Genomic DNA, 24,251 nt, shown 5'->3' with positions numbered 1-24,251 from the left:
TTCAAATGCAAAACACCAATAAAATGATTTAAAGTGTCCAAAATCTGCAAAAAAAAAAATTGAGCTGCAAATTGGGCATTTTCAGAAAGTCTCGCCCCCAGTTCGTGACGTCATAGCAAGACGTCTTGCATTGCTGGAGAATCAAAACAATGGCTTCAGATTCGGAGAATATGATTTCTTGTTACACATCCAGTTATGAATATGATTTAAATAGTTAGAAGAGGAAAGCATACATGAGAATAGAAGAGGAAAGCATACATGTTTGCAATCAATTAAAGAATTTATTCCGTGCCATTTTGAGGCAACATTGGGGGGAAATGTATCACCCAAAAAGAGGCAGAAAATGGCGTCCAAGCTCCTCTGAGGAATTAATCAGCCCGTTTCCACAAGCTCCCTTCCATGGAGCTTGGTCGCGCTCCTCTGGCGGCTTTTTGGTGCAACACGAGGTTTTCAGATCAAACAAGTACCGCAAAACACATTGACGTGATGGAAGGACTGCTACAATATGTCTTTTTTTCGGTCAGGGGCATTCCTTCAGTGACGTCACGTACGGACTCGTCACCAACTCAAACACAAGACTTCCTGAATATTCAGCGCGAGTCTTAAAACATAAAATAAAGCTATATGCGGTGGAATCTTTGTTAAATACGCTCAGTAGAAGTCATTTGAAGCCATTTTACAAATAATGGACACAACTTGTCCGGGGACGTCGGTTGTCCTTTAAATCAACTTTCAGTTTAGAGCACTTAAAAACTGGCCGCAGGTTAAATAAATGACGACGAAAATATAACTAGATGGCGTATCATTGGAAAAAAAATCATGACAAGGCATGACAGTCAACCTACATTTTTTTCCGAGCATTCACGTGGGAATTGAAAGAATTTCCCATTTTCTTATCGGAAATCAACAGTATTATAAATATTCATGTACGTTCAATATGATGCCTACATATTGCTGGTTAGTTTTTTTGCTAAGTTTTACGTAAGTCATTGTGAAGTTTGATTGCCTCTGAAATGTTAAGAATAAAATATTTGTTTTTTCTTGTGCATTGTGGACAAGTTCCAAAAAGCCTCTCTGATCGCCAAGGAATTCATCACGTGTCATGTTAATATGTCTCCACTAGGTGACGCAAGGTGCAAATGCTGTAACAACACATCCGATCTAAGCACCTATCGGTACATGATTCTTTTATGATTTGGTCCAGTAATTTCCATAAAAAGAAAATGCTTATCTGTTGTGTTTGGTAGTGTTTTTGTATCCAGAATGACATTTCCTTACTTCATATTCGAACCAAAAGCAAAAGCTTGACATAAGGTTGAAACAAGTGAACAGGTGAGAACCCGATGCTTGAGAATAGCCCTTTATTTATCTTGGTAAAGCTTACCATTAAAAGAATGATACTTTGAGTCCTTCGGAGACCGAAATGGCATCCTAAGAGGGAATGCTGTGCTCATGTTTCTGCCTCCCAGTGGTACTCAAATTACATCAAACATGTCACACTGACAGACAAGAACAGTCACATCATATATATTTTACTTCTATTTGCTAGGAAGAAGACGAGGGACCGGTGAACTGATACAAACCAGAAAAGTCATTGAGCAATGGTGTGTGAAATATGTCAAAAAAATACAATAAAGGGGCTACAAAGAGCACCATTTCAAACTATATTTTTATTGTATATTTGTGCCAAGGTTTACAGCAACACAAGACGTTTGTCGGATGCGACACATTGCACATATAACACAATTTTCCATTGCTGGAGACAGTAGTAAAGTTAGAGTAGCTCCAATACTTAGGAGAGCACCAATATTTACTACAACTCACAAGAAGCTACACAAAGGCCTCAGACACATGTAGCTACAGAAGGGATTATGATTAGTTTCACGACAATTATTTTTGAGGAACTAAAGCATACTTTGAGGGGGTGCTTGATACTTCACCGTGCCGCAGAGTGAAACAAGGCAGGTGCCTTTCGTGGCGTTTCAGTATGACGATTATGAGTGATGAACACACAGAAGCCTGGGGATGACGTGCAGCTCAGATGGGGTGTCTGAAATCCTGGCCGGCGAAACGGGCCTTTTCACCAAGCTCCTCTTCAATCCTGAATGAGGGCGTGGACATTTTCTCAAAATGGCTTCCATCAACCCCAAATTGTGTATTTCCAAGGTGACTTACCGAAGCAGCTGGTTGTATTTTGCCAGGCGCTCAGAACGGCAAGGTGCGCCGGTCTTGATCTGAAAACATACACATTGGATTGGACGATATTGTGTAATATCTCAAACGATTTGGTTTTTGGCCCTGATATACCCCTAGTATACCAACAGGTGGCGCTGCAGCACCGTCTAAAATAGTACCATGTAGTTGTACCGTAATAGTCCACAAAAGTATTTCGAAGTGATACATCTCGAGTGTCAGAAAAAAAGCTATGCATGCCGGAAGAAGCTAAATTTAAATCAAAGCAGTAGTTGAGGAAAGCCTTTGCGGCATGTGCGCATAGCATTGGAGGGTATTTTTTCCTCAAATTAAATTTGCAAGCCATTTTATTTAGAAAAACCATCACTGCCAGTGACCGCAGTAGAAGGCAAATCTCCGTGTAACCAATGAGAGAGAACCAAGAGTTTTTAAAGGTATGACTGAAAGAAGGATTTTGATGTGACATTCAATTGCTTTGTGTTCAGTTTGTTGGACAGTATATTAATTTATTATCTGGTCGGCTTAGCCTAGCGGCCTTTGGGCAGCAGGCGGGATACCCCCTGAGATGGTTGCCATGGAGACGCAGTTGCGGATTTACACTTCAATTATTAGTGAAAGCTGCAGCACCTGTCCAGTGCAGAGACCGACGACAAGGTCCGCGATGAAGGTGTCCTCGGTCTCTCCAGAGCGATGACTGACCATCACACCCCAGCCGTTGCTCTGGGCCAACTTGCAGCTGTTTGGAAAACAAACACAGACGCAGCCACACTACATTCGCTTTGTTCCTAACTGGGTTTGAGACTACAAGATGAACACGTACGCCTGCAGAGACTCGGTGACGGAGCCGATCTGGTTGACTTTGAGCAGCAGGCAGTTGCAGGACTTTTCGGCTACGCCTTTGGCGATGCGCTTGGGGTTGGTGACGGTGAGGTCATCGCCCACCACTTGGATGCTGGTGCTGGCGGTGAACTTGGCCCACGCTTCCCAGTCATCCTGGTCGAAGGGATCCTCGATGGACACGACTGTGGAGGGTCAGGAAGCAATGAGAACAGGGCTGGGGACATTTTGGGAATCAACCGTTGGAATGTGTAAAAAGATAGAACCAGGTCATTTGTAGATTAGTTTTTAAAATGCGTACATGTAAAATATAATTAGATTTGTTTCAATTTCCTATTCCGAATTATTTAAATGAACCATTTCATTCATAAAGCACTATATAAATCAATATGTAATGTATTGTAGAAACATGTACAGATATTATAATTCTACCTGATAATTTAATTATATGTATTTACTTCAAAGTAATTATTTGATTTTAAAAAAACGTTTACATTTTTAGTGCCTATTAAAAATGTTTGTTGAGGCAAATGGCCTCATGATATTTAATTTCTTTTGTTCTTTTTGGATAATGTTTAAGAATGCCAGGCAATTTGGTTCTGTGACAAAGCAACCATTATAAAAGTATTAAAAAAAAAAACAATAAATACTTTGTCGGCCCCTGTTATAGCATCACAGATTTCTGGGCCTGGCCAGCTTTAAACATGTTACAAGACGGACAACACAAACAAATATGCATATCACTCACCCGGGTAGTCCTTCACGAAGCTCCTGTAGAGGTCAGCAAGCTTGTCGGAGGAGATGTAGCGGCTTGGGTCATCAGGTGACTTGAAATCCAGGTCGTACTTGCCGCCTTTGTAGAACTCTGAGGCGGCCACGTCCATGCCGATGACGATCTTGTCAGTGTAGCCGGCCTTGGCAATAGCATTCTTGAGGAGTTCCAGGGCTTAAATATAATCATTAAAAAAAATATATATATGTATATATTATAATGAAAGTAAATGCCTGGTGTGTTTAAAATATATAATGGAGACATTCATATATATAACTAACAAATGTTTATGCTGACGTTGCTGCCATTTTAACACATCAAGTAAAAGGCAGGCAACAAATGCACTCAAGTCAAAGTCTTTATTTAGTAATCTAAGTCAACAGAAGCCAAATGTAAACCAAGAAGCTCCCTGAAGGCAACTCTAGAACGGTTTGCTATTTCCAGCTTGCTCTCACCTTCCTTGTTCTCCAGGATATTGGGTGCGAAGCCGCCCTCGTCCCCCACGTTGGTGGCATCTTTGCCGTATTTCTCTTTGATGACATTCTTCAGGTTGTGGTACACTTCGGCACCGATGCGCATGGCTTCCTTGAAGCTGCTGGCCCCCACGGGCAGGATCATGAACTCTTGCATGGCCAGCTTGTTTCCGGCATGGGAGCCGCCATTGATAACGTTGAAGGCCTAAAAAGGAACAGCAGGTAGAAATATGATTTAGATCAGAGTGGCAGCCATATATCCCATTTTTTTCATTAGGAGCATATACAGTGAGACCTCAACTTACAAACTTTTTGTCTTACAAACGTCAAATTTATGAAAATTAAACCTTATAATAAGCACTATTTTCATAATACACACCCACCACGGCTACCAACAGTCCTTATGGAAGGTGACTCTCCTTCCATAAGCCATCAACGACCATCAAAAAGGTAAATAAAACTTTATTTTACAGCACAGTTTATTTCTTTAATTACAGTCGTCATGTAATGCGCCTCTCTTTCCAAACAGCAATTCCATTTGACCTTCGACCTCCAATGCCATTCCATCAAGCCATAAATGACCATCACAAATGTAAATAAAGTGACTTTATGATACAATGCAGTGTATTTCTTTCATTACAATACAATAGCACATTTATTATACATAGAATAAGGTATGTTGTGTGTAGTTTTAAGGCTTATTTAGTTGAAAAGTATATTTTATGGAAACCCGGAAATGGATTATTCCCATTTTAATGGTTTCCTATGGAATTTTTTTTTTAGATACACACTTTTCGCCTTACACACTCTGTCTGGGAACCAAATAAGTTCGTAAATTGAGGTCTCACTGTACATGTTGTGATATTTGTTTTACCATTTTTTCCCTCTCATGTTAAATCTACTCCATGGCCAAATAAAGGTTGAGAAACATCAACTTTGATGATGTCCAACTAAGCATTTTGCCTTTTCTTGATTTTTATTAACTGTGAGCTCACAGGCACAGGGAGGACGACATTCGGGTTGCCAGCCAGATTAGCAATGTGGCGATAGAGCGGCACGCCTTTCTCAGCTGCACCAGCCTTGCACACAGCCAGGGACACACCCAGGATGGCGTTAGCACCAAATTTAGCTAAAACAAGATAAACACACACATTGTACAATCATTGATTTCCAAAGCAGGCTTGGATGTACTGTCGGTGGCGTGGGATTTAAATATCTTACACTTGTTTTCTGTTCCATCCATGTCCAGCATGAGCTTGTCAATTTTCTCCTGCTCGGTGACATTCACGTTCTGGATTCCAGGGAGAAAAAAAAAAATAATTAGGATATGTTAACGGTGATATTGAAAATATAAAAAGGTATGTTAATTGCCAGTCAATATGGCAAAACACACACAAACAGTTAGGAGACTCACAGCATCTCATGGTTAAACTTTCAAATCAGAAACTCAATTTGTTAAAACAACACATCTGTCAAGCCGCCAAAAAGCTAACACCAATGGTACACTAAAATGTATGTATAAATGTAAGGAATTGTTATTAGGGGATATAATGTGTGATAGTATGAGTCAGATAATAAATGGTCCTACCTTGTTAACCAGTGCAGGTGCAATTGTTTTATTGATATGCTCAACAGCTTTTGAGACACCTGCAAAGGACAAGCAGACCATAACTGACCCAGGCTTAGGAAAACCGTGCAGAAGAGCAGCGGGGGAGGAAAAACCGCCACGGAACATGCTGTCCTCTCATATGAGGACCTTATAGTAGTTTTGACAATACACACAAAAAAAAATCTGTCCGAAGGAAAAAGAAACTGTAATAATTGAAATACATGTCTGGCCAATGCTAGACTTTATCGTTGTGCAGCATAAATCTTGAAAATCAATTTTATCATAATCTAAAAAAATACTAATAATAATAAATCCGTGGCACAGTATTTTGATATTTTTCTCAATCCCCAAGATGGCATCATTTATAGTCACAAGAATGTATTTTGGCTTTCATTTGCAGTATAATTTCTTATATACGCCATTTTATGTGGAAGCAAATCGTGTCACCTTACTGGCAAGGAGGACAGATTGCAGGCATTGTCAAATCCGGTGTCACCAAGAGTTCAATGCCTTGTGAGGTTTCCTTCCACGATTGATATCTTGTTGATTAACTGTCTTGTAACATATCGTATATGGTATTGTGTTGAAACGGATAACAGACTACACTGCATTGTCCATTGTACTGTGAACCTCTGTTAGTGTTTGCCAAAGTTAGTTTAAAAAGAAAACTCCACTCTTCATGCTTTGGCACTGAGCGCTATGTTAGTTACGATTTTTGTTCCACACTTTTGTTTACCTGATTACACAATGCAGGGCCCAAGAATTCATTTACATATTTTACTGCTCTTTTGACTCCTGACAGGAGGAAGACAGAGATACAGGAGTTGGGGTAAAAATGGTTCAAAGATATGAGTGGGGACAGTGTGGAAAAGGGGTACGGTTAACAAAGTCTTTTTTTTTTTTTTACCTTTGCCCATGTAGCGAGTTTTATCATTGTCGCGGAGCTCCAGAGCCTCATAGATGCCCGTAGAAGCACCGCTGGGCACTGCAGCTCTGAAAAGACCTAGATAATAGAAGGCATATTTTTTGTTCTTCAAAATGACTACCTGGAAATGTTTATGAAGTTAATACACATTTAAATGCATTTCATTAATAAATTGTGTCACAGAAAATTCAACAAAAATGTGTACACTCCAGTACCAGGGTTTTTGTCATTTTCACTAAAATTGCAGGACGCACAGAATATTGAGTTTTAGGACTACATAAACATTTAATTAAGCGGAAAAAAGCCTAGACTCTTTTATCGGAATAGTTAATTTCGAAGTTAAATGGGTCTGGAGTTATCTGAGCTTGAAATGGGGGTGGCTGTACAAAATACAATACATACATATTGATTCGCATGGCACTTTAAGGACAGCTAAAACTGTAAGACAGTGCTAACATTGACAAAAGGCAAATGCTGCACCTTCGTGGAACTGGAAAAAAACATTGTCAGAGGTCTGACCAGCGCTTTATTCCGCAGCCCTCGCAAGAAAAACCAAAACCCGAACAAATTTGGTAATGGCGCTCCACATCACACTTTTCAATTCCCGAATAAATTTGGGAATGACAGCAAATGAGTTAAAGTTCCTGCACTCCCAATGCAAAAGTGATTTTTTCATGTGCTCTATAACACTTGATGCTTGTGAATAAAAACATTTCTGTAATACATGTTTATGAATTAAGTAGATGGTACTCTCTTTTGGAGGCGCAACAAGGTGCCCATTTCCCATGCAAAGACAAATGGACCATGTAACGGGGGAAAATTGTGCTGGCTCTGCTGCATTGTGCTGTTATGTAACAGGGCCAGCCTGGGGAGCAACTGAGCATGTGCAGTCCATCTGTGAAAGCATGTCAATCTATTCAGTTAGCCCAGTGGACCGACACTCGGGGGGGGGATTTAATGCTAGAGTGGTGGGGGCATGGCAGCCATGCAGGCAAAGTATGCAATTTTGGAAAATGCGTGTGTATTTCTTGAATCACAAAACTGCTGAAATTCAATCCCGGGATCACGGCGATGACATACACAACCTTGTCTACGTTTGTGTGGCTGCTTATGTAAGCGCTTGTATAGTGGACATGCCGTCATTGAAACTGTGAAGATGGCAAAATCAGACCTGGCCTTGGCATGAAATCTCTTCCACAGTTCAAAATGTTCATTTACAGTAAACAGGGAATACTTAGCCGGCATTCTATCCAAACGAGATGGAAAAGAAAAGCTGTAAGCCGTGTAACCAGGGCCTTCCTTCCATGTCAGCGGTCATTCAGGTTGCCTCATTGACATTCCCAGGACTTTTCATTGAGCAGCATCTTTTGTTTCAGCCCTCAGAGTGTTTGACTAACCAAATAGAAGTCACCAAAATGTAGCTAGCAGTAAATGCAAGAAGCGGTTCCACCTGCTTCGGATGATCATCATTTGCCCTCAGTTGCAATTGCTCTCGCGTAATTATTTCATGACGTTGCTGCCATGAACTTAATATTCACCTAAAACTGTGGCTTGTGCATAACTGTTTCTTTTTTTCTGTACTCATATATAAAACAAATGATAGTGACCCGGTATTGCCATAGTGATATGAGCTATTTGCACATGCTCAAAATCTGAGCTCACCAGGAAAGTCTGAAATTGGCAACTTTCAGGGGTCATAGTCAGAAACCCAACTCAAATAAGGGTTATCTCATCTCATCTGTACAGTATTTATAGAGCACTTTCAAAAACCGAACAATGCATACAAAGTGCTGTATATGTGGAGCAACTATCATATACACAACAATAAAGCAATAAATGAGTCTCAAAGACAGTCAAAAGAACTAAGACCAGGTTTGAGTCATCATGCTGAATGTGATTGCTTAATTCTAAACACAACCGCGTTACCAACTATAACCAGGAGAACATGTTTGCGCCCATGTTACCTCAGGTTATTTTTTACTTTCCATCTCACAAAAGACGCCACAAGAATCGATTCAGGCGTACAAGTACCTTTCTTGGTGTAGAGGTCAACTTCCACGGTGGGATTCCCACGGGAGTCAAAAATTTCACGGGCGTGGATCTTCAGGATGGACATGATTGCGTTGGATCTGCAGACACACAATAACAGGCTGAGCGGTCAGCACAAAGGATATTCTTGCTAGGTTACCTCATACTCACCTAGTTAAATAACAAATGACATAAAAACAAAAATGTTTAGTTTTTTTTGTTTTATTTTCTCCTGTGTTACCATGTGTGCTGTGTGTGAGCACTGAGAGAAATCTGCCCAGCAAAGATGTACAAGTCCCTGCGAGGTGTGGTTTAGCTCAATAAATATGCTTTGCATGAGCGCCCAAAGAGATTGCTCAGCATTTGCAAAATTCTATAACAAAAAAAGTCACGCAATAAGTGACAAAACTACAATATCAATACTATCTTTAAATTGATACTGTGCGGAGGCCAAAGTCACGCTTTAATCGAACCTTGACGTGGTTAACTTGGTTAAGCAAATAATGGAGGTCACAGAACCAGACTGTTTGGCCGAGATGTTGACTGTCCCGTTGTTGGTTTGTTATCTATTTTAAATAGTGACAAAACACACCCTCTGACCATTCTGATTCTGAATCCATGACCTGATGCTAATGCAGCATTGGTAGTATTGTCTCTTTTTATAATTAGCTCTAGTTTAAAATTCATAGGTTACACTGAAGTTTGTAAGCCAAACAGTTCCCCGGCATTGGTGATATCAAAGTTAAATGTGCAGCCCCACCTCCTTTCCCCAACGATTTAAAAAAAACTTTTTAACCAACTCAAATGTGTTTCTGTAATGCAAACAATTGTAAAAATGGAAAGTTCAAAATTTGAAACAGCAGTGAAAAAAAGTATAAATCAACATAACGTGCCTCGTTTTTGTGATTATTACAAATCAGAGAGAAAATATTTGTACTTGAAGCCATACATAGTACTGTACTGTACAGTCAAACAACTTTCTGTCGATACACATATTAATAAAGGTGTTTTCTTAATGATCTCATGAAATTCCACTATTGTGCTCTTCCAAAAGCTCCCTTTGGATTACTGCTTCATCATTGCAGGAAGCATAAAATGGCAGCACAAAATGGAAGCCGGAAAATAACCATCATGCATCGTATTTATGTACCATGCAGCACCCATGCTATTGTTTGTATATACATAAATACACTGTATCAATCTGTCAGTCTGACAGAACGTTTGCACAACATCCAGATTCACGAATAATTTGTTTTCAAAAATGTTAACAGAATCGTGACACCATAAATTTCAAACGTGCTTTCTTGTCTTTCAATTTTTTTTTATCGCCGTCTCGACGAAGATGTCCGATTAATTCGCTAGTCAGTAACCATATTTTAATGCTTTTGGTCGACACGCCCCCTTCGCTCCAACAAGCCCTTGGTCGCTAAAAATGCGGCAAGCAATCGGTGTCACGTCCCAACGTGTCCGAAGAACTCCCGCGTCGTGCATCTAAAAGTTCCGCAACTTGTTGCAGAGACTGCGGGAAGTTTGCAACATGACGCCCGTTTCTGACACCTACCCCAGTTCTAAAAAAAGTGGGGACTGGGGCGCTTCCACGCCAGCTGACTGTCGTTTTAAAAATAGCCGCCATGCTATCCACTTCTGTGTCCACTGAGCAGCATCAGCAAAATCTCGACAGACAGTTCTCGAAACGGCGTACAATGGTCAAGGGCAACGCGTTTATTGGGATGAAAGGCGCAACAATAGCGTTTATCCACGACGAAATAAAATTATATAACACATAAAAGGAAATGTAACACTATAGTCAAAGTGACTGTATCGAAAAGACAAGTGGATTTTTAAATTACCTTTCCGGCCTAGCCGTGTGCAAGGACAGTGTAGTCGCTGGCTGTGTCAAACAGGCAGACAGAAGAGGGGAAGGCGCTCGTGACGTGCCGGGCTCGATGATAAGTGGACTGCATCGACGCAGAACCGAGCCTCGGAGCCACGCCATTGGCTGGTGTCTGGTCACGCGGGTGAAGCTCGCCATGGAGGGTGCAGAGAAAAATACCGTACGAGTCACGTCGAACGGGTAACGGGGCCAATCCGCGGGAGCGATTTTATATCTGGTGAATTATGGGAAATGTAGTTTATTGCTTTTCCGGTTAAATGTACGTGCAGAGAAGCGACGCAGGACGAGGACGTGCTGAGATGCAGGGGCCTTAGGGAGGGACTCTGACGCATTGGTTGATCACGTGTCTATTGTAGTTAGGTTTGGAGTGACAATGACCCTTTTTTCACCCGTAGTGTTAACAAGACAACTGCCGTTTTAGGCAAATTCATTTGAATTTGCTAGGACGAAGTAAACATGTAAAATCTTTGAATCAGTTGACTTTATTATGAACATTTGGAGAGTTGTGTAATGGCCATAGTCCTGACGATGCACCGAATGAGCCAAAGTGCAGTTGTTTAGTATGAAGTGGAAATACTAGTGTGAATAGTTTGATTAAAGTAAAATATGGAATGATCAGTTATATTTGGAAAACGCATTATTCCTTTCAGTATTTATTATATACATCTGCAAGCACTCAAAGTATGAAGGAAGTGAAATTTGTCCAAATAATAATAAACAATGGTGCAGAAAAAACGTTGATCGTGTCTGCGGCATAATGCTCGGGCTCAGACTGGTAATGCTTAGACTGGTCTTTGTGTGACTGCGCCATCTGCAGTCCAATTGCTGTCTATGACGCAAACATTGAAAAGAGAATTCCAATTTGTAGTAGAAGTTTCGAGTGATTGAGCGCATTACTATACAAACCCACATGGGAAAACACTGCTTTAAAGGTTTAGTGAGCTAATGTGTAACCAGATTTGCTTGCATCTCACCTCTGCCGCTTTTGTGACATTTTCGTATGGCCATTTCACACCAGCATTCGTAAGCCTAAGAGTCATTGGCACCATGTTCTACCCTCAACCCGTTTGTTTTAAAAACAAAATTGAGCTCAAAAGTTCGCCTGTATTTGCTTTAGACAATACGCAACAAACAGAACCGAAAAAAAACCCAACTGGAATCAATCAGAGAGGCCACACACTTCCAGTTCAATTGTGAAGGTCTTAAATCAAGGTGCGCTGTTTGATCATTTTCTCATTCACTCTTTCCACATATAAAAAAACACACACACAAGCATAAACGTAGACACATGCAGGCCATATGAGACCTCTCTGAATGAGTTGTCGTTAAACCACAAAGTTTTATTTCAACATTTCAATATTTCCTGGTTGCCAACATGGGAAAAGTATCACTTTGTTTAAGAGTGTTAGGAACGATGTTAAGGGCTTTCATCTTTTTATGTTTAACAGGGGTAAGACTTCCTGACTGTGTTACTTCTTCCAATTTCGTTTTTGAACTTGCGCTGGTTACACTTCAGAAGTTCTGGGTATGTTTTTGAACCAACATGACTGTCCAAACAGTTGAATAATATTCTTAAAATGCTCTTTCTATTTGTTCTTCTTCAGGACACTCACATGTCTGGCATCTGAGGTGGAGGTATCGGACATGCTCTAACTAGCAGGCTATCACTGTTCACTGTGAGTTCTTCTGTGGGTGTGGGATCATATTTATTAATTCGTGTTGTCACTTGAAGTCAACCGGAAACTTCAAAATCAACTGTATGAGTATGCACTAAGTGACAATATGCATGAATGGACTTGCATCGTCAGTTAAGAGGGACCCAAGGTTTTTTTGCCAAACAACTCGTTATTTGACCGTTTCAATCGGAATAAAGCAACGTTTGATTTGGAAAGATTTCTGGAAAAAGTTGTCGGCCACCCGGGCAGAGAGGTTCTGGAAGTTGTACGCCCGGCATAAAGGTTACATGCCTTGGGCATCTAGGCAGACGTTATTTCAAACCCTGATAATGGTCTCATTTAGAACATCATTATGGACGTGTTAGATGACCTTTTTTAGGAACTTGAACTTTGAACTGAAACAGTGAAATATTTTTTATCATAGTAAAATTGTATTATTGATTGTTATTTGTGCTTTAAAAAACTTTATAAATTTGTTTTTCAGGCAACTCTGGGTTTAGAATGGATCAATGGCATTCACAATCATTCCAATGGGGGAAAGATGATGTAACATGTCTTTTGAGTCCTCAGCACATTCACTAACCCACAGGTGTCAAAGTCAAGGCCCGCGGGCCAAATCCGGCCCGCCACATCATTTTTTTTCGGCCCGCGAAAGCAAATCAAACTTGTTAAATTCCATGATGATTGCTAAAATCTGAGCCAAAATTTCATATTTTTGGATGTCAACCACAATAAAAGTCATTATTCTTGACTTCAGATTTGAAAACGAGTTATTCATTAATTTGCTGTGTGCTCTATATGTAATATTTGAAAATATTTAAACATTCTAATGGGTTCCCCAAATTCATAACGGCCCTCGAGAGGAAACCATAACTACAATGTGGCCCGCGGCAAAAAAATGACTTTGACACCCCTGCACTAAACAAATAAAAGTCATGTCTCAAGTCACATCTGTATGTAAAAGATTTGCCAATTGTCAACAAAGATTTTTGATTTTACCAAAGGTCTGGATGCAGCAAAATTGCAATTGGCTCACACGAGCTACTCAACAAAAACATGTTGGGGATTTCATAAATGGCAATTCTGTATTGCTTGTGTTGTGCATTTTGCTGGATTATTATTGCAAAGGGCTCCGTTTAACTTCAATGTCAAACTGATATGGAGATGGATGAAGACAGGACACCCTTTGCAGCAGCCCCTTTTGAGATGCCCGATAAGTGCTGAAGTTTTTCCAAAAACATATTTCACTTATGTTAATTCCATAATTATTGGGTGTGGTAATTACCACACCCAACTCATTAGATTTTAACACTCTAAACAGATAAACACGTTTCACCAATTCATGATAAAATTGATTTGTTGGACAGTTGCTTTCTTACATTATGAAAGTATCGTTGGTCCGTTTTGATCGATTTTTTAGAATTTTTTTAGAATAGTTAGATTTGCATTTTATTCTGATGCTGTTACCTAACGGCCATTCAACTTTTACTGCGCCCAGTCTCGTCACTGGGGTCTGCCCCTTGGGGCGGCTTCTGTCGTGGTTGGGGCACTTCCTTTAATGCTCTCACTTGAAAAGTACAACGCAGTCCTCATTCGAGGTGTCATCGTGGTTCGAAGCGTAATCCGAGACGCAGCGATGCTACAAGACTTTGTGTTGTTCGCTGTTTTTTGGGTCGGAGTCGTCCCTTCGGGGATCCCCCATCACGCCATACACTGGACATACTCAGGTAGGTTGGTGTACATTTGGTAATTGGTATCTACGCTGTAGGCAGTGATCGACAACCCAAAAAGTTGAAAGGTGTACATTGGACCAAAAAATACGTCTATAGCCACAAAAAAAATCAAAATGTTTTTTTTTAAATAAACGTATATCAGCCTTATAATAACGGCAACACGTGCTGTCTGTTAATTAGCCGATTATCAAAATGACTATGTTGGCTCCAAATACACAAAGAGCCTTCATGATTAAACCTTTTTTTCTCTGCGGTGCACACTATAGAACAGGGGCGCCTAACTTATTTTTAGGGTAAAGATTGACTTTTCGATCAAGCAACTTCACGCTATCGACCCGATACCGCACGAGCCGAGCCATAACCATCACGGCCCAGAAGATGAACTCACGTTTGCAGCTGGTTAATTGTCGTATCTCACGCGTAGAGTTCCAAAATGCTTCTCTCAGATCTCCAGATTACTATTTTTACCACTGAATTTAGTAAATTGTACGTGAAACTATTTTTAAACGGCCACCTGGCTGGCACCCTTCCTTGCTAATCGAAGTGTGTCGTATGTTGTGACGCCTATTTTCGTTGACAGAAATGTTGAAATGTAACACTTTATTATACTGTACACATTTTTTCAGGATTGTGAAGCCTTAAGTACAGTATGTTTATCCCATGTTTGTCTTCATACTGAAACCACATACAGAATATATATATATGTGGTTCAAAATGCACTGAAACATTTAGCGGTTGGACATGTGGATTCAAAACCTAAGGTCATGATCAGTTCACCTGGAAATCTATGAATGCCTTTCAAGCTTGTCCATTATCTCTAACATTTGCTGAGTAGTGTGTAAAACGCTTTCCAGGTGTCTTTAAAACATTTCTGTGGCATGTTCTTGTCAAAATAACTGAGCCAATGTGGTTTGGACTCAAGTCAACTGGAGCCACTGATTTATTGCTCTGTGTCTTGACTTGACAAAATTGAAATATGATGTCTTTTGAAGAAGAAAATTAGCACTGTAATAGTTTCTACTTTTAAACAGCATGTCATCATAACACTGTCAAATGAAATCTAAAGAATTAAACAGTTTATACATCATGATAGTTCAGAATGAATTGTGCTGCTCCTCCCGGTGTATGTGTCTTGGTCACCATGTGGCAGTGTAATATATTCAGACTAAATGTAGATTTGAAAACACATACAGTAAAACACTTTTTTTGTCTTGACCTTGTATTTATAAGCACCTTTCAAAACTCCCCATATAAGTACAATATCACTTGGTTTTTGCAGAAGATAAATAATATATGCCTGTGAGTGTTGCTATCTTTCATATCTTGATACGTTACTGTGTTCAAATATACAGTCCTGAATGTGTTGTAACGCTTCCACCTCGATGCTATTCATTCGTTGTTTAAGGATTTATAATTAGCGTCACATAGGTCCGTGCATTTATCGCATTATGTGTTGTGTTTTGGGAGGCTATTAAGGTCACAGATTTTCATCGGACAAAGTAAATTTGGTTTGGTGAGTGTTTTATTTATTTTTCTCACCCAAAGACTAATGTCCTTTACCGAGCGCATATCTCCAGCAGGCAGAGACAGAGCCTGGCTTTTTTTTCATAAGTTGTTTGGAGGGAGAGGCAACCCGAAAGATGCTCCATAATAAATCTACCTTGCCTGACATATAGACACCTCCCTAATCGGCAAAGTCAAATGATTTAGAGAGCTGAGGGTGCAACAGAAAGAAAAACATGACTTCAAATATTAGTTTAAGGGGTGTAAATTATTTGCTGACGAGCAAATATGTTTCGAACATTCAATGAGGTCAAAAATCAATAGTTTTGTTTATGGATGAGAGAAGTAATACATGGATCAAGGCAACAGAAAGAAAAACATGACTTCAAATATTAGTTTAAGGGGTGTAAATTATTTGGTGACGAGCAAATATGTTTCGAACATTCAATGAGGTCAAAAATCAATAGTTTTGTTTATGGATGAGAGAAGTAATACATGGATCAAGGCAACAGAAAGAAAAACATGACTTCAAATATTAGTTTAAGGGGCGTAAATTATTTGGTGACAAGCAAACATGTTTCGAACCTTCAATGAGGTCAAAAATCAATAGTTTTGTTTCTGGATGAGAGAAGTCATACATGGATCAAGACAAGGACATAAACACACTTTCCTGCTGCTTTTTTGCCTATTCTACATATGTTATGTGGCATGTTTTTGAATGAAACGAGCGATGTCAATTGTCCTAGACATAAAAGGGGCAGCTTTATGACAAACCAGAAAATGTACATTCATGACTATCATTTGATACTCATAGAGGGAGATTTGGACCAGATGCACTGGGCGACCAAGTACCCAGCATGCGGCGGTCGAAAACAGTCCCCAATTGACATCCAAAGGCGCAGCGTGAGACACAATCCAGATATGTTGCAGCTGGAACTGAGTGGATATGATGCTCAGCAAGGGACTTTTCTCATGTCCAATAATGGACACTCGGGTAAGTCAACAGTACAGTAGCAAATGGTAAGAAAGTTCTGCTTCTCAATGACAAGAATCAATACTTTTCTCTCTATTTTCAACATTGGTAAATGTGTTACTCACTAAACAAACCATCTGTCCCTACTGCTTGCATCTATTGTACTTATCTTAATAGTTAACGTGCCCCCTCCCCCTCCCATCAGTCCAAATTGACCTGCCACCCAGCATGAAGATCACAAAAGGCCTGCCGGGAAAATACACGGCTGTTCAGATGCATCTTCACTGGGGTGGCTCGGACTTGGAGGCCAGCGGAGCAGAACACACCATCGACGGCATCCGCTATATGGCAGAGGTAGACCAAATAAAACATTGAGATGCAGCCTACCTCAGTTGAGAGAAGCAACGGGCAGGCAGACAGCAGCGTTGTGCGGCACACGCTTCAGTGATGACGGCGCTTGCGATGTGAAACGCAAACATCCTGAAAGCTGCAAAAACATCAATTTGTCAAAGTGACAGTGCCTATAACAGCAGTGGCTGGCAAAGTATGACCCATTCTTTTGATTCAATTGGCCCACAGTTCATTAAATTGATTTTTCCCTTCATCAAAACATTTTTCTGTCAGTTTTTTATTCAATATGGTGAGTGAATTTATTGTACGATAAGAAAAACAAAAAAAAAAATTACCTTCACAACAAGCATTTTGCCATTTTTTTAATTCAAAAAATCAATAAGATGAGCAAACATTTAATTATTTTTACTAAAAATATAATACAGTAAAGTCTCGTTATATCGATATTCAAGGGAGTCCGAAAAAATATCGATATAACCGGGACTATCGATATATCCGACCCTGTTTGCATGTAATTTTCTCCGCGCGTGCATAGAAATACAGTAAAGTCTCGTTATATCGATATCGGATATATCGATAGTCCCGGTTATATCGATACTATTTCTATGCACGCACGGAGAAAATTACATGCAAACAGGGTCGGATATATCGATAGTCCCGGTTATATCGATATTTTTTCGGACTCCTTTGAATATCGATATAACGAGACTTTACTGTAGTATCGATATAACCGGGACTATCGATATATCCGATATCGACATAACGAGACTTTACTGTATTAACTATATGTCACATACAATGCTTTTTTTTTCCTGTTCTCAAATAGAAGCTCCGTTGTTATCCCTTGTGTTAGAACTACTTACATACACATGCTAAAAACATCCTGTTACATCCTGTTACTGTGACCTTTAGATCTTCAGTCTAACGCTCTCCCAACTCCTTGTTATCCCTTGTCTTTCAGCTCCATGTTGTCCATTACAATTCGGACAAGTACAAGAACTTTATGGAAGCCAGAGATAAACCAGACGGGCTGGCAGTACTCGCCTTTTTCTACGATGTACGTGCGATTTTTGTTTCTTTGACTGACCATATACACATTAACAAATCTCGGTCATTGTCTTGTCATTCTTTTTATTTGCATGCAGATACTGATATCTATCAACAGGATTAAAACGATTCTATGATAATATACATTTCAAGTAGTTCAAGAGAGGTTGTGACCCAAAGAATGTGTTGATGCGTCTTTCGCTATGGCAACAAAACGCTTATCATGTCTTGTGATATAAGTGGCTCAGGCAGAGGAGTGGTGGGTAATAATTAGAAATAATTATAGTGGAGAAACAAGACGAGCTGATAATGCGAGTGCTTTAAAATAGCCAGAGTTAATCGTGACTCTTGCTGAAAAGGTCACTGTTAACACACATACACATTCTTGGCTATTATGGACGCACACATTACAAGTAACTTTTACTGCTATTGTGCAACTATGTTGTTTTTCTCACTTACCTCATACGCTGGCCAGTATGTGGTCAGCACATCTGCCTTACAGTTCTAAATTTCAGGATCCAAATCTCGGCCCTGGCCTTACTATATTTAGTTTTTGAGGGTTTTCTCTGAATAATCCGGTTTCTGTATTCCAAAAACATGCATGTGAAGAAAATTTAACATTATAAAATGTCTATAAGTGGCAACCAGTATGGGATGTACCCTGCCTGCCTTTTAAAAGTGATCCGGGGTTTCATTATTTATTTATTTATTTTATTCATATATTTTATTTTTTTGAACTCAATTTTCAGGATGGGCATTTTGAAAACACCTACTACAGTGACTTCATCTCCAACCTTGCCAAAATCGAATATGCAGGTGAGTATCATGAGAAATATCACGGCCATGCACTCGCAAGACATTTTGTAGTCTCATGTCTCCTAAATGACCCGTGACAGGTCAGTCCATGAACATTTCCAGCCTGGATGTGCGCTCCATGCTTCCTGAAAACCTCAACCATTTCTTCAGATATCAGGGCTCACTCACCACACCGCCCTGCTACGAGAGCATCCTCTGGACAGTGTTCGATACTCCCATCACTCTTTCGCATAACCAGGTAGGCTCAATTGGAAGATGCAAGGGTCGCCTACTGGAAGGGCTCTCTCTCGTGGTATGTGAAAATCACTAAAATCAATCTCAATTTTTTTTAATGCTTAAGTGCAGGGTTCGGGAACCTTTTTGACTAAGAGAGCCATAAAAGTAAAATATTTAGAAATGTTTTTCAGTGAGAGCCACAACACGCGAGCGGGCGCACACAGCTACGCACACAGACTCACGCACGGCCACCTTTCAACAAAATGTCAGAATGTATTATTTAAAATAACTTTGTGATAGTACTCACCGTTAACGTGAATGGTTTTCCGTTCCTCATGATTGGTAAAAATCCAGCCAAACGATCGGAATGAAAGTCAATTTGCCAGCTCCATAGGCGAAGTTACTGCTAGCTAGCCTGCACATGGCTCATTAGCTTCCACACTTGCTGTGCAACATACTTCTCACAGAAGTAGATTGATGCTAACGTTAACATGGGGCTTGTTAAAATGTCACTGACATTCGACTGTTTCATCGATGGTATTGTTTCATTGCAAATTAGAATCAGAACCTTTTCTCTCCACAAAGGCGAATCTCCGGTGCATTCAAGCTGAAGTGCACTTTGTTTTTACTCGTCGGGCTCATTTAAAGGGGTGTTTACCTGTATCATCCAATCAAAATTGCGCTTTCTGCCAACCTCGGTCAGTGTCATCCAATCAAAATTGCGCTTTCCGCCAACTGCAGCCCCAACAGAAAATGAACAGAAAAAAAGAATATGTATTTAGATTTATCGGCGAGCCGTATGCAATCATCAAAAGAGCCATATATGGTTCCCGACCCCTGCTTTAGTGCATTTCCAAATTACAGTTCAGAGGTATTTTATTTACAAGGACAACACATTTGAAGTTATGATTCAATCCAGGACTGGTAAAATAATCACAGGTTGTCTCATTGTCAAAGTATCTTTTGTCAGCTTTTGTTGAAATGGTCTTGTTTGGAGATTCTCAGAAGAGCATCAAACAGCTGCAGCAAAATCAGAACACTGTATTTAGAGTTCTTAACCAAAGAAAGAGATGAGAACATAATGTTTTACGCCCAGCCTAAAGACATTAAAATGGCTCCCAGTCAGCTCTTGAATAATTAGTAAATTACACTTTTGGTCTATAAATCACTGGAAAAGTAGGTTCTGAATAAATTACAGGAATGATTATGGAATATAAACCTAGTGGGGTTCTGCGGTTTGCAGAATCAGGACAATTTGTGGAGCGTCAGCATTTAGCCGTTATGCTGTAAGCAAATGAAATACATTTCCGCAGAACTGAAGTTAGCCACAAGTGAAAATGCTTTTCAATCGAAAAATGATGTGTTCCCCCCCTCAACATATGATTAAGATGCCTCCTCCTGCCTTTGTTGCATCCAGATCAGAAAACTAGAGAGCACGCTGATGGACATCCATAATAAGACGCTCCGGGATGACTACCGCATTGCTCAGCCTCTCAATGACCGAGTGGTGGAGTCATCATTCCTGCCTCGACTTGGGAAAGGATGTGTGTATTCCCCTGTATACTTCTTTAAACTGTCATTTGAAAATAGAATGAGATGAAATTTTTGCCATGTCATTTCAATTCACCAGCATTCTGCCGTCAAGATGAAATTGAATCCAAGTTGCGGAAAATTGAAGGCCTGATCACGTCTCTTGGGAAGAACTTGTACTCAGGTAAGTGACCACAAGTTGCCTGAATCAAAATCAAAGCAATCTTTTTAACTCTTCACTCTTCTACTGTATGTTGTCTGTGTATACTTAGGTGGACGACATATCTCGCCGCCAAACACGTATGGTGAGCTCATTTATTTCCAATTTCCAGCACAGAAAGTGATGATTGTTGCTGTATTGTTGTTGTATTCCAGTCCAGCGTTCTTCACCTTTTTTTGCCCCTTGTACCGGTTTAATGTTATCCTTTTTGATTTTTTTTGTTTGATAATGTGCCCACAGTGGCGGGCCGTGGATTTCATCGCTAGGCCTTCAGTAGTGCTATGTCTGAATCAATCCAGACTGAAAAAAGTGTGGTGTGATCTACTACAAGTCCACTATGATTGGCTAATCACTAGCCAATCATAGTTTGCGAAAACTTTGACGTTGACCAGCGCCCGCAAGAAGGCGCTGCTATCTCTTTTGGGTTGCCAACTTGAAATTTAATTGGTTAGAGCAACAGTTTGATCGACACAGTTGATGCAACAGGGCCCGCAGGACTGATTGGGAAGACATCCATGTAGATTTGCGACCCTGGTAACAAATGATGGCTGAAATGTGATTGGTTAAATGCTTAAATACGAAAACACACATCTGGAAGCAGCGCAACAGGGGAAAAGTAATAAAATGAGCACCATTTTTTTATTTTTTTCGGGTTTTTTTTTTTGGGTGCCGATAAAGCGCTTTTCTCTTCCACAAGCATTTCCCTTTTTTCCAATGTTAGCGGCTTTGTTCCAGCTTCAGTTGTTGTTAAAGCGCTATATAAACCAATATGTATGTATTGGATTGTATTTTGCACAGCCGCCCTCATTTCAAGCTCATATAACTCCATACCCATATAACTTGGGAATTAACTTTTTTCCTGATATAAGAGGAGAGTCTAGGTTTCTTACGCTACATTGAATATGTATGTAGTCCTAAAACTCAATATTCTTTGGGTCCTGTCATTCAAGTGACAATGACAAAAACCATGGCACGAGAGTGGACACATTTTTGTACTTGTCTGGCAGTAAAGGAGTTAACATCAGTCTGTGATTCAGATATTTGTAAGCCACCAGAGAAGGCTTTGCAGGCCTTGACAGTCCGTCACTGTGTGACCATGAAGTTTTTACATACCGTGGCTCAAATTTGGAAGCTGTTCCAATATCCAGAAGCAACACCTGTAAAAATAGTGGAGGTGTCTTTCTGTTTTGATTAGAACGTCAAGCTTTGTTTCCTCTGGTGCTGACCTTCCTGTGGGAGAATTTGGGCAGTTACGCCATAGGCCACCTCAGCCATCCGATGGATCTCGACTCCTTCACTATCTGTATGCACGTCTTTCCTGAGAAGGATGGAGCCCATAATGTCATCTCCTACGCTAGCGAAGGGGTCCCCAACGAGTTGATGATCACCATCAGCGAGGACAGGGACACCAAAGAGGTGGGCCTGTGGATCGGCAATGAATTCGTCAACCTACCGTACAACGGCAGATCCGACAGTTGGGTCAACTACTGCGTCACGTGGACATCCCGCACCGGCGGTGTCGAACTGTGGGTCAACGGCATGGTGGGGGAGCGACGCTACCTCAAAAGCGGTTACACAATCATACCCGGGGGGTTGTTCATCCTTGGAAATGATCAGGACGGAGTGCTGGGCATCTCCAACACGGATTACTTTGTGGGAAAGCTAACCGACGTGAATGTGTGGGACCACGTGCTGACCACGGGGAATATTCGCAACCAGATGTCATGTGAGGGCAACAGCACAGCGCAGGGAAATGTGTTCAGTTGGGGGAACACCCAACTTAGCCTGTATGAAGGGGTGCAACTGGACAGTCAGTACAGATGCTCCTGAAACACCCTCATGTTTCACAAACCAATAATAATTTAAACATAAATATACCACAGATTATGCCAAAACAATCGGATATTTCAGACCCAATGTATGCTTTAAAGGACAACCAACACCACTTTTTTGTTTCCTAACTGACATCAGAAAAACGTTTTATAGCATTTAAAATACTCAAAACACGCAGGATGATATTTTTAGTGAAATGCAAGACACCAATAAAAATGACTTAAAGTGTCTAAAAACGACTTCAAATTGAACCCGGAAGTGGCCAATTTCAGAAGGTCCCGGCCCCTTGTTCGTGGTGTCTTGCCTTGCCCGAGAATCAAAACAATGGCTTCAGATTCGGAGAAGATGCTTTCTTGTTATGAAGAGGAAAGCATACATGTTCGCAATCGATTAAAGGAGTCCTCCCACATCAATTCGAGCCATCAATGACAGCATGTAGTGTCCCAAAAAATGCAGAATATGGCGACAAAGCTCAGTGGAAATGGGCTCATTTGTCTCGTGGGAATTTGTGTCAACTAGTATCAAATAGTAGTCTTTGTGCAACACACAATGATTCACCATCGGGTTATTTATGTATTTCCTTGTAATTTCGCCATCAACACGGATCAAGACGAAGTTTTCTGACCAAACAAAGTACCGCAAAATGCATTATGTGTCCTTTCTCGGTCAGAGGCGTTGCTTCCGTGACGTGCCGTCAGGAATCGTCACCAACTCAAAAACAAGACTTCCTGAATATTCAGCGCGAGTCTTAACACGTAATATATAGCTATATGTTGTGGAATCTTTGTAAAATACGCTCAGTAGAAGTCATTTGAAGCGATTTTACAAATTATGGACACAACTTGTCCGGAGGCGTCGGTTGTCCTTTAAATGGCTTACAATATGAAAACTCATCACTTCCATTTTAAACTCAAGATATTTCCTCCATGGTGTACTTGGTGTCTATCAGTCAAGATGCATCACTACAACAAATTTCTGTGAGATCACTTTATTTTACGTGTTCTAGTTCAAAGTCTCACATTTTATCTGCACGTCTCAGTGCTTGATAAAAACAAATCAAAAGTGCAACAAACAGACACGGAATTTGTTTTCTCTCTTGGGGATAAAGGGAGGCTTGACCTATCCGTAGGGATGTTGAAGAAATCCTTTAGCTTAATATATTTAAGAATAGCAAATACAATGCTCGAGGGGCTTTACTGGGGCTTTAGAGATTTCTGACGGGGCTGTAACACCTTCTAGCCAAACAGTGGCAACAAAAATAAATGGCAGATTTTTTTTTCCCTGCAAATAGCAAGAGATGACTGTTTCTCACTGGTGACTTGGGGGCTTTTGATGCTTCATTGCAATGTGTTAAAAGATAATAAAAAGAATGTGACGTGAACTGTGGCAGCGTGTTGATGAGTCCTGGCACAGAGTGTGATGCTCACAAAAGCCAGTTTAAAAAAAAGTGCCAATCTGTCAAAAATATCGGTTAATACAGTCAATTTGAGCTTCATCCTTGCATTCATCACCTTTGTATTGGGAATAAAATGGGTTCAATGTCCAACCATGCAGTGCCGTATTTGTTTATTATTTTTTTTCAACAAAAGACATTGCAAAACTTCATGAAAAGAAAATGGAGT

At 40.3% G+C, this 24,251-nt stretch overlaps 2 protein-coding genes across 3 annotated transcripts; one reads left to right on the top strand and one right to left on the bottom strand.

Annotated features, from left to right (window-relative positions):
* Positions 1-1,650: 1,650 nt before the first annotated feature.
* Positions 1,651-10,848, bottom strand: eno1a (enolase 1a, (alpha)). Of its 2 annotated transcripts, none has more exons than XM_089012333.1 (12): positions 10,688-10,848; positions 8,841-8,938; positions 6,792-6,887; positions 6,621-6,679; positions 5,497-5,566; positions 5,271-5,404; positions 4,258-4,480; positions 3,779-3,976; positions 3,014-3,215; positions 2,821-2,929; positions 2,176-2,234; positions 1,651-2,101 (listed from the first exon to the last, which is right to left on the bottom strand). In XM_089012333.1, exons 1-12 carry the CDS (start codon positions 10,831-10,833, stop codon positions 2,038-2,040), a joined length of 1,458 nt encoding a protein of 485 aa, XP_088868459.1. In that variant the 5' UTR covers positions 10,834-10,848; the 3' UTR covers positions 1,651-2,037. The 2 variants fall into 2 exon arrangements, with proteins under 2 accessions (XP_088868459.1, XP_088868451.1); XM_089012325.1 differs by lacking the exon at positions 6,621-6,679 and adding an exon at positions 5,864-5,922.
* A 3,031-nt stretch (positions 10,849-13,879) lies between these two features.
* ca6 (carbonic anhydrase 6) lies at positions 13,880-23,262 on the top strand. The gene is made up of 10 exons (XM_089012289.1): positions 13,880-14,134; positions 16,458-16,637; positions 16,822-16,970; positions 17,929-18,024; positions 18,764-18,830; positions 18,911-19,068; positions 20,464-20,590; positions 20,677-20,760; positions 20,849-20,881; positions 21,992-23,262. The coding sequence occupies exons 1-10, from the start codon at positions 13,966-13,968 to the stop codon at positions 22,624-22,626; spliced, it is 1,698 nt and encodes a 565-aa protein (XP_088868415.1). The 5' UTR covers positions 13,880-13,965; the 3' UTR covers positions 22,627-23,262.
* Positions 23,263-24,251: the final 989 nt, after the last annotated feature.

This window comes from Hippocampus bargibanti, linkage group LG01 (assembly GCF_051943395.1).
Source record: "Hippocampus bargibanti isolate YZ-2025 linkage group LG01, ASM5194339v1, whole genome shotgun sequence".
Lineage (NCBI taxonomy): Eukaryota > Metazoa > Chordata > Actinopteri > Syngnathiformes > Syngnathidae > Hippocampus > Hippocampus bargibanti.
The sequence above is the reverse complement of the archived record's forward strand: the minus strand, read 5'-3'. Positions and strand labels throughout refer to the sequence as shown.

Excerpts from the sequence above, each read along its gene's own strand:
- eno1a (XM_089012333.1), bottom strand. The coding sequence starts at position 10,833 with ATGGCGTGGCTCCGAGGCTCGGTTCTGCGTCGATGCAGTCCACTTATC. Across the intron at positions 5,405-5,496 it reads GGATGGAACAGAAAACAAGT|CTAAATTTGGTGCTAACGCC; the intron begins GTAAGATATTTA and ends ATCTTGTTTTAG. Across the intron at positions 3,216-3,778 it reads CTTCGTGAAGGACTACCCGG|TCGTGTCCATCGAGGATCCC; the intron begins GTGAGTGATATG and ends GACCCTCCACAG.
- ca6 (XM_089012289.1), top strand. The coding sequence starts at position 13,966 with ATGCTCTCACTTGAAAAGTACAACGCAGTCCTCATTCGAGGTGTCATC. Across the intron at positions 16,971-17,928 it reads GCATCCGCTATATGGCAGAG|CTCCATGTTGTCCATTACAA; the intron begins GTAGACCAAATA and ends CTTGTCTTTCAG. Across the intron at positions 20,882-21,991 it reads CTCGCCGCCAAACACGTATG|AACGTCAAGCTTTGTTTCCT; the intron begins GTGAGCTCATTT and ends TGTTTTGATTAG.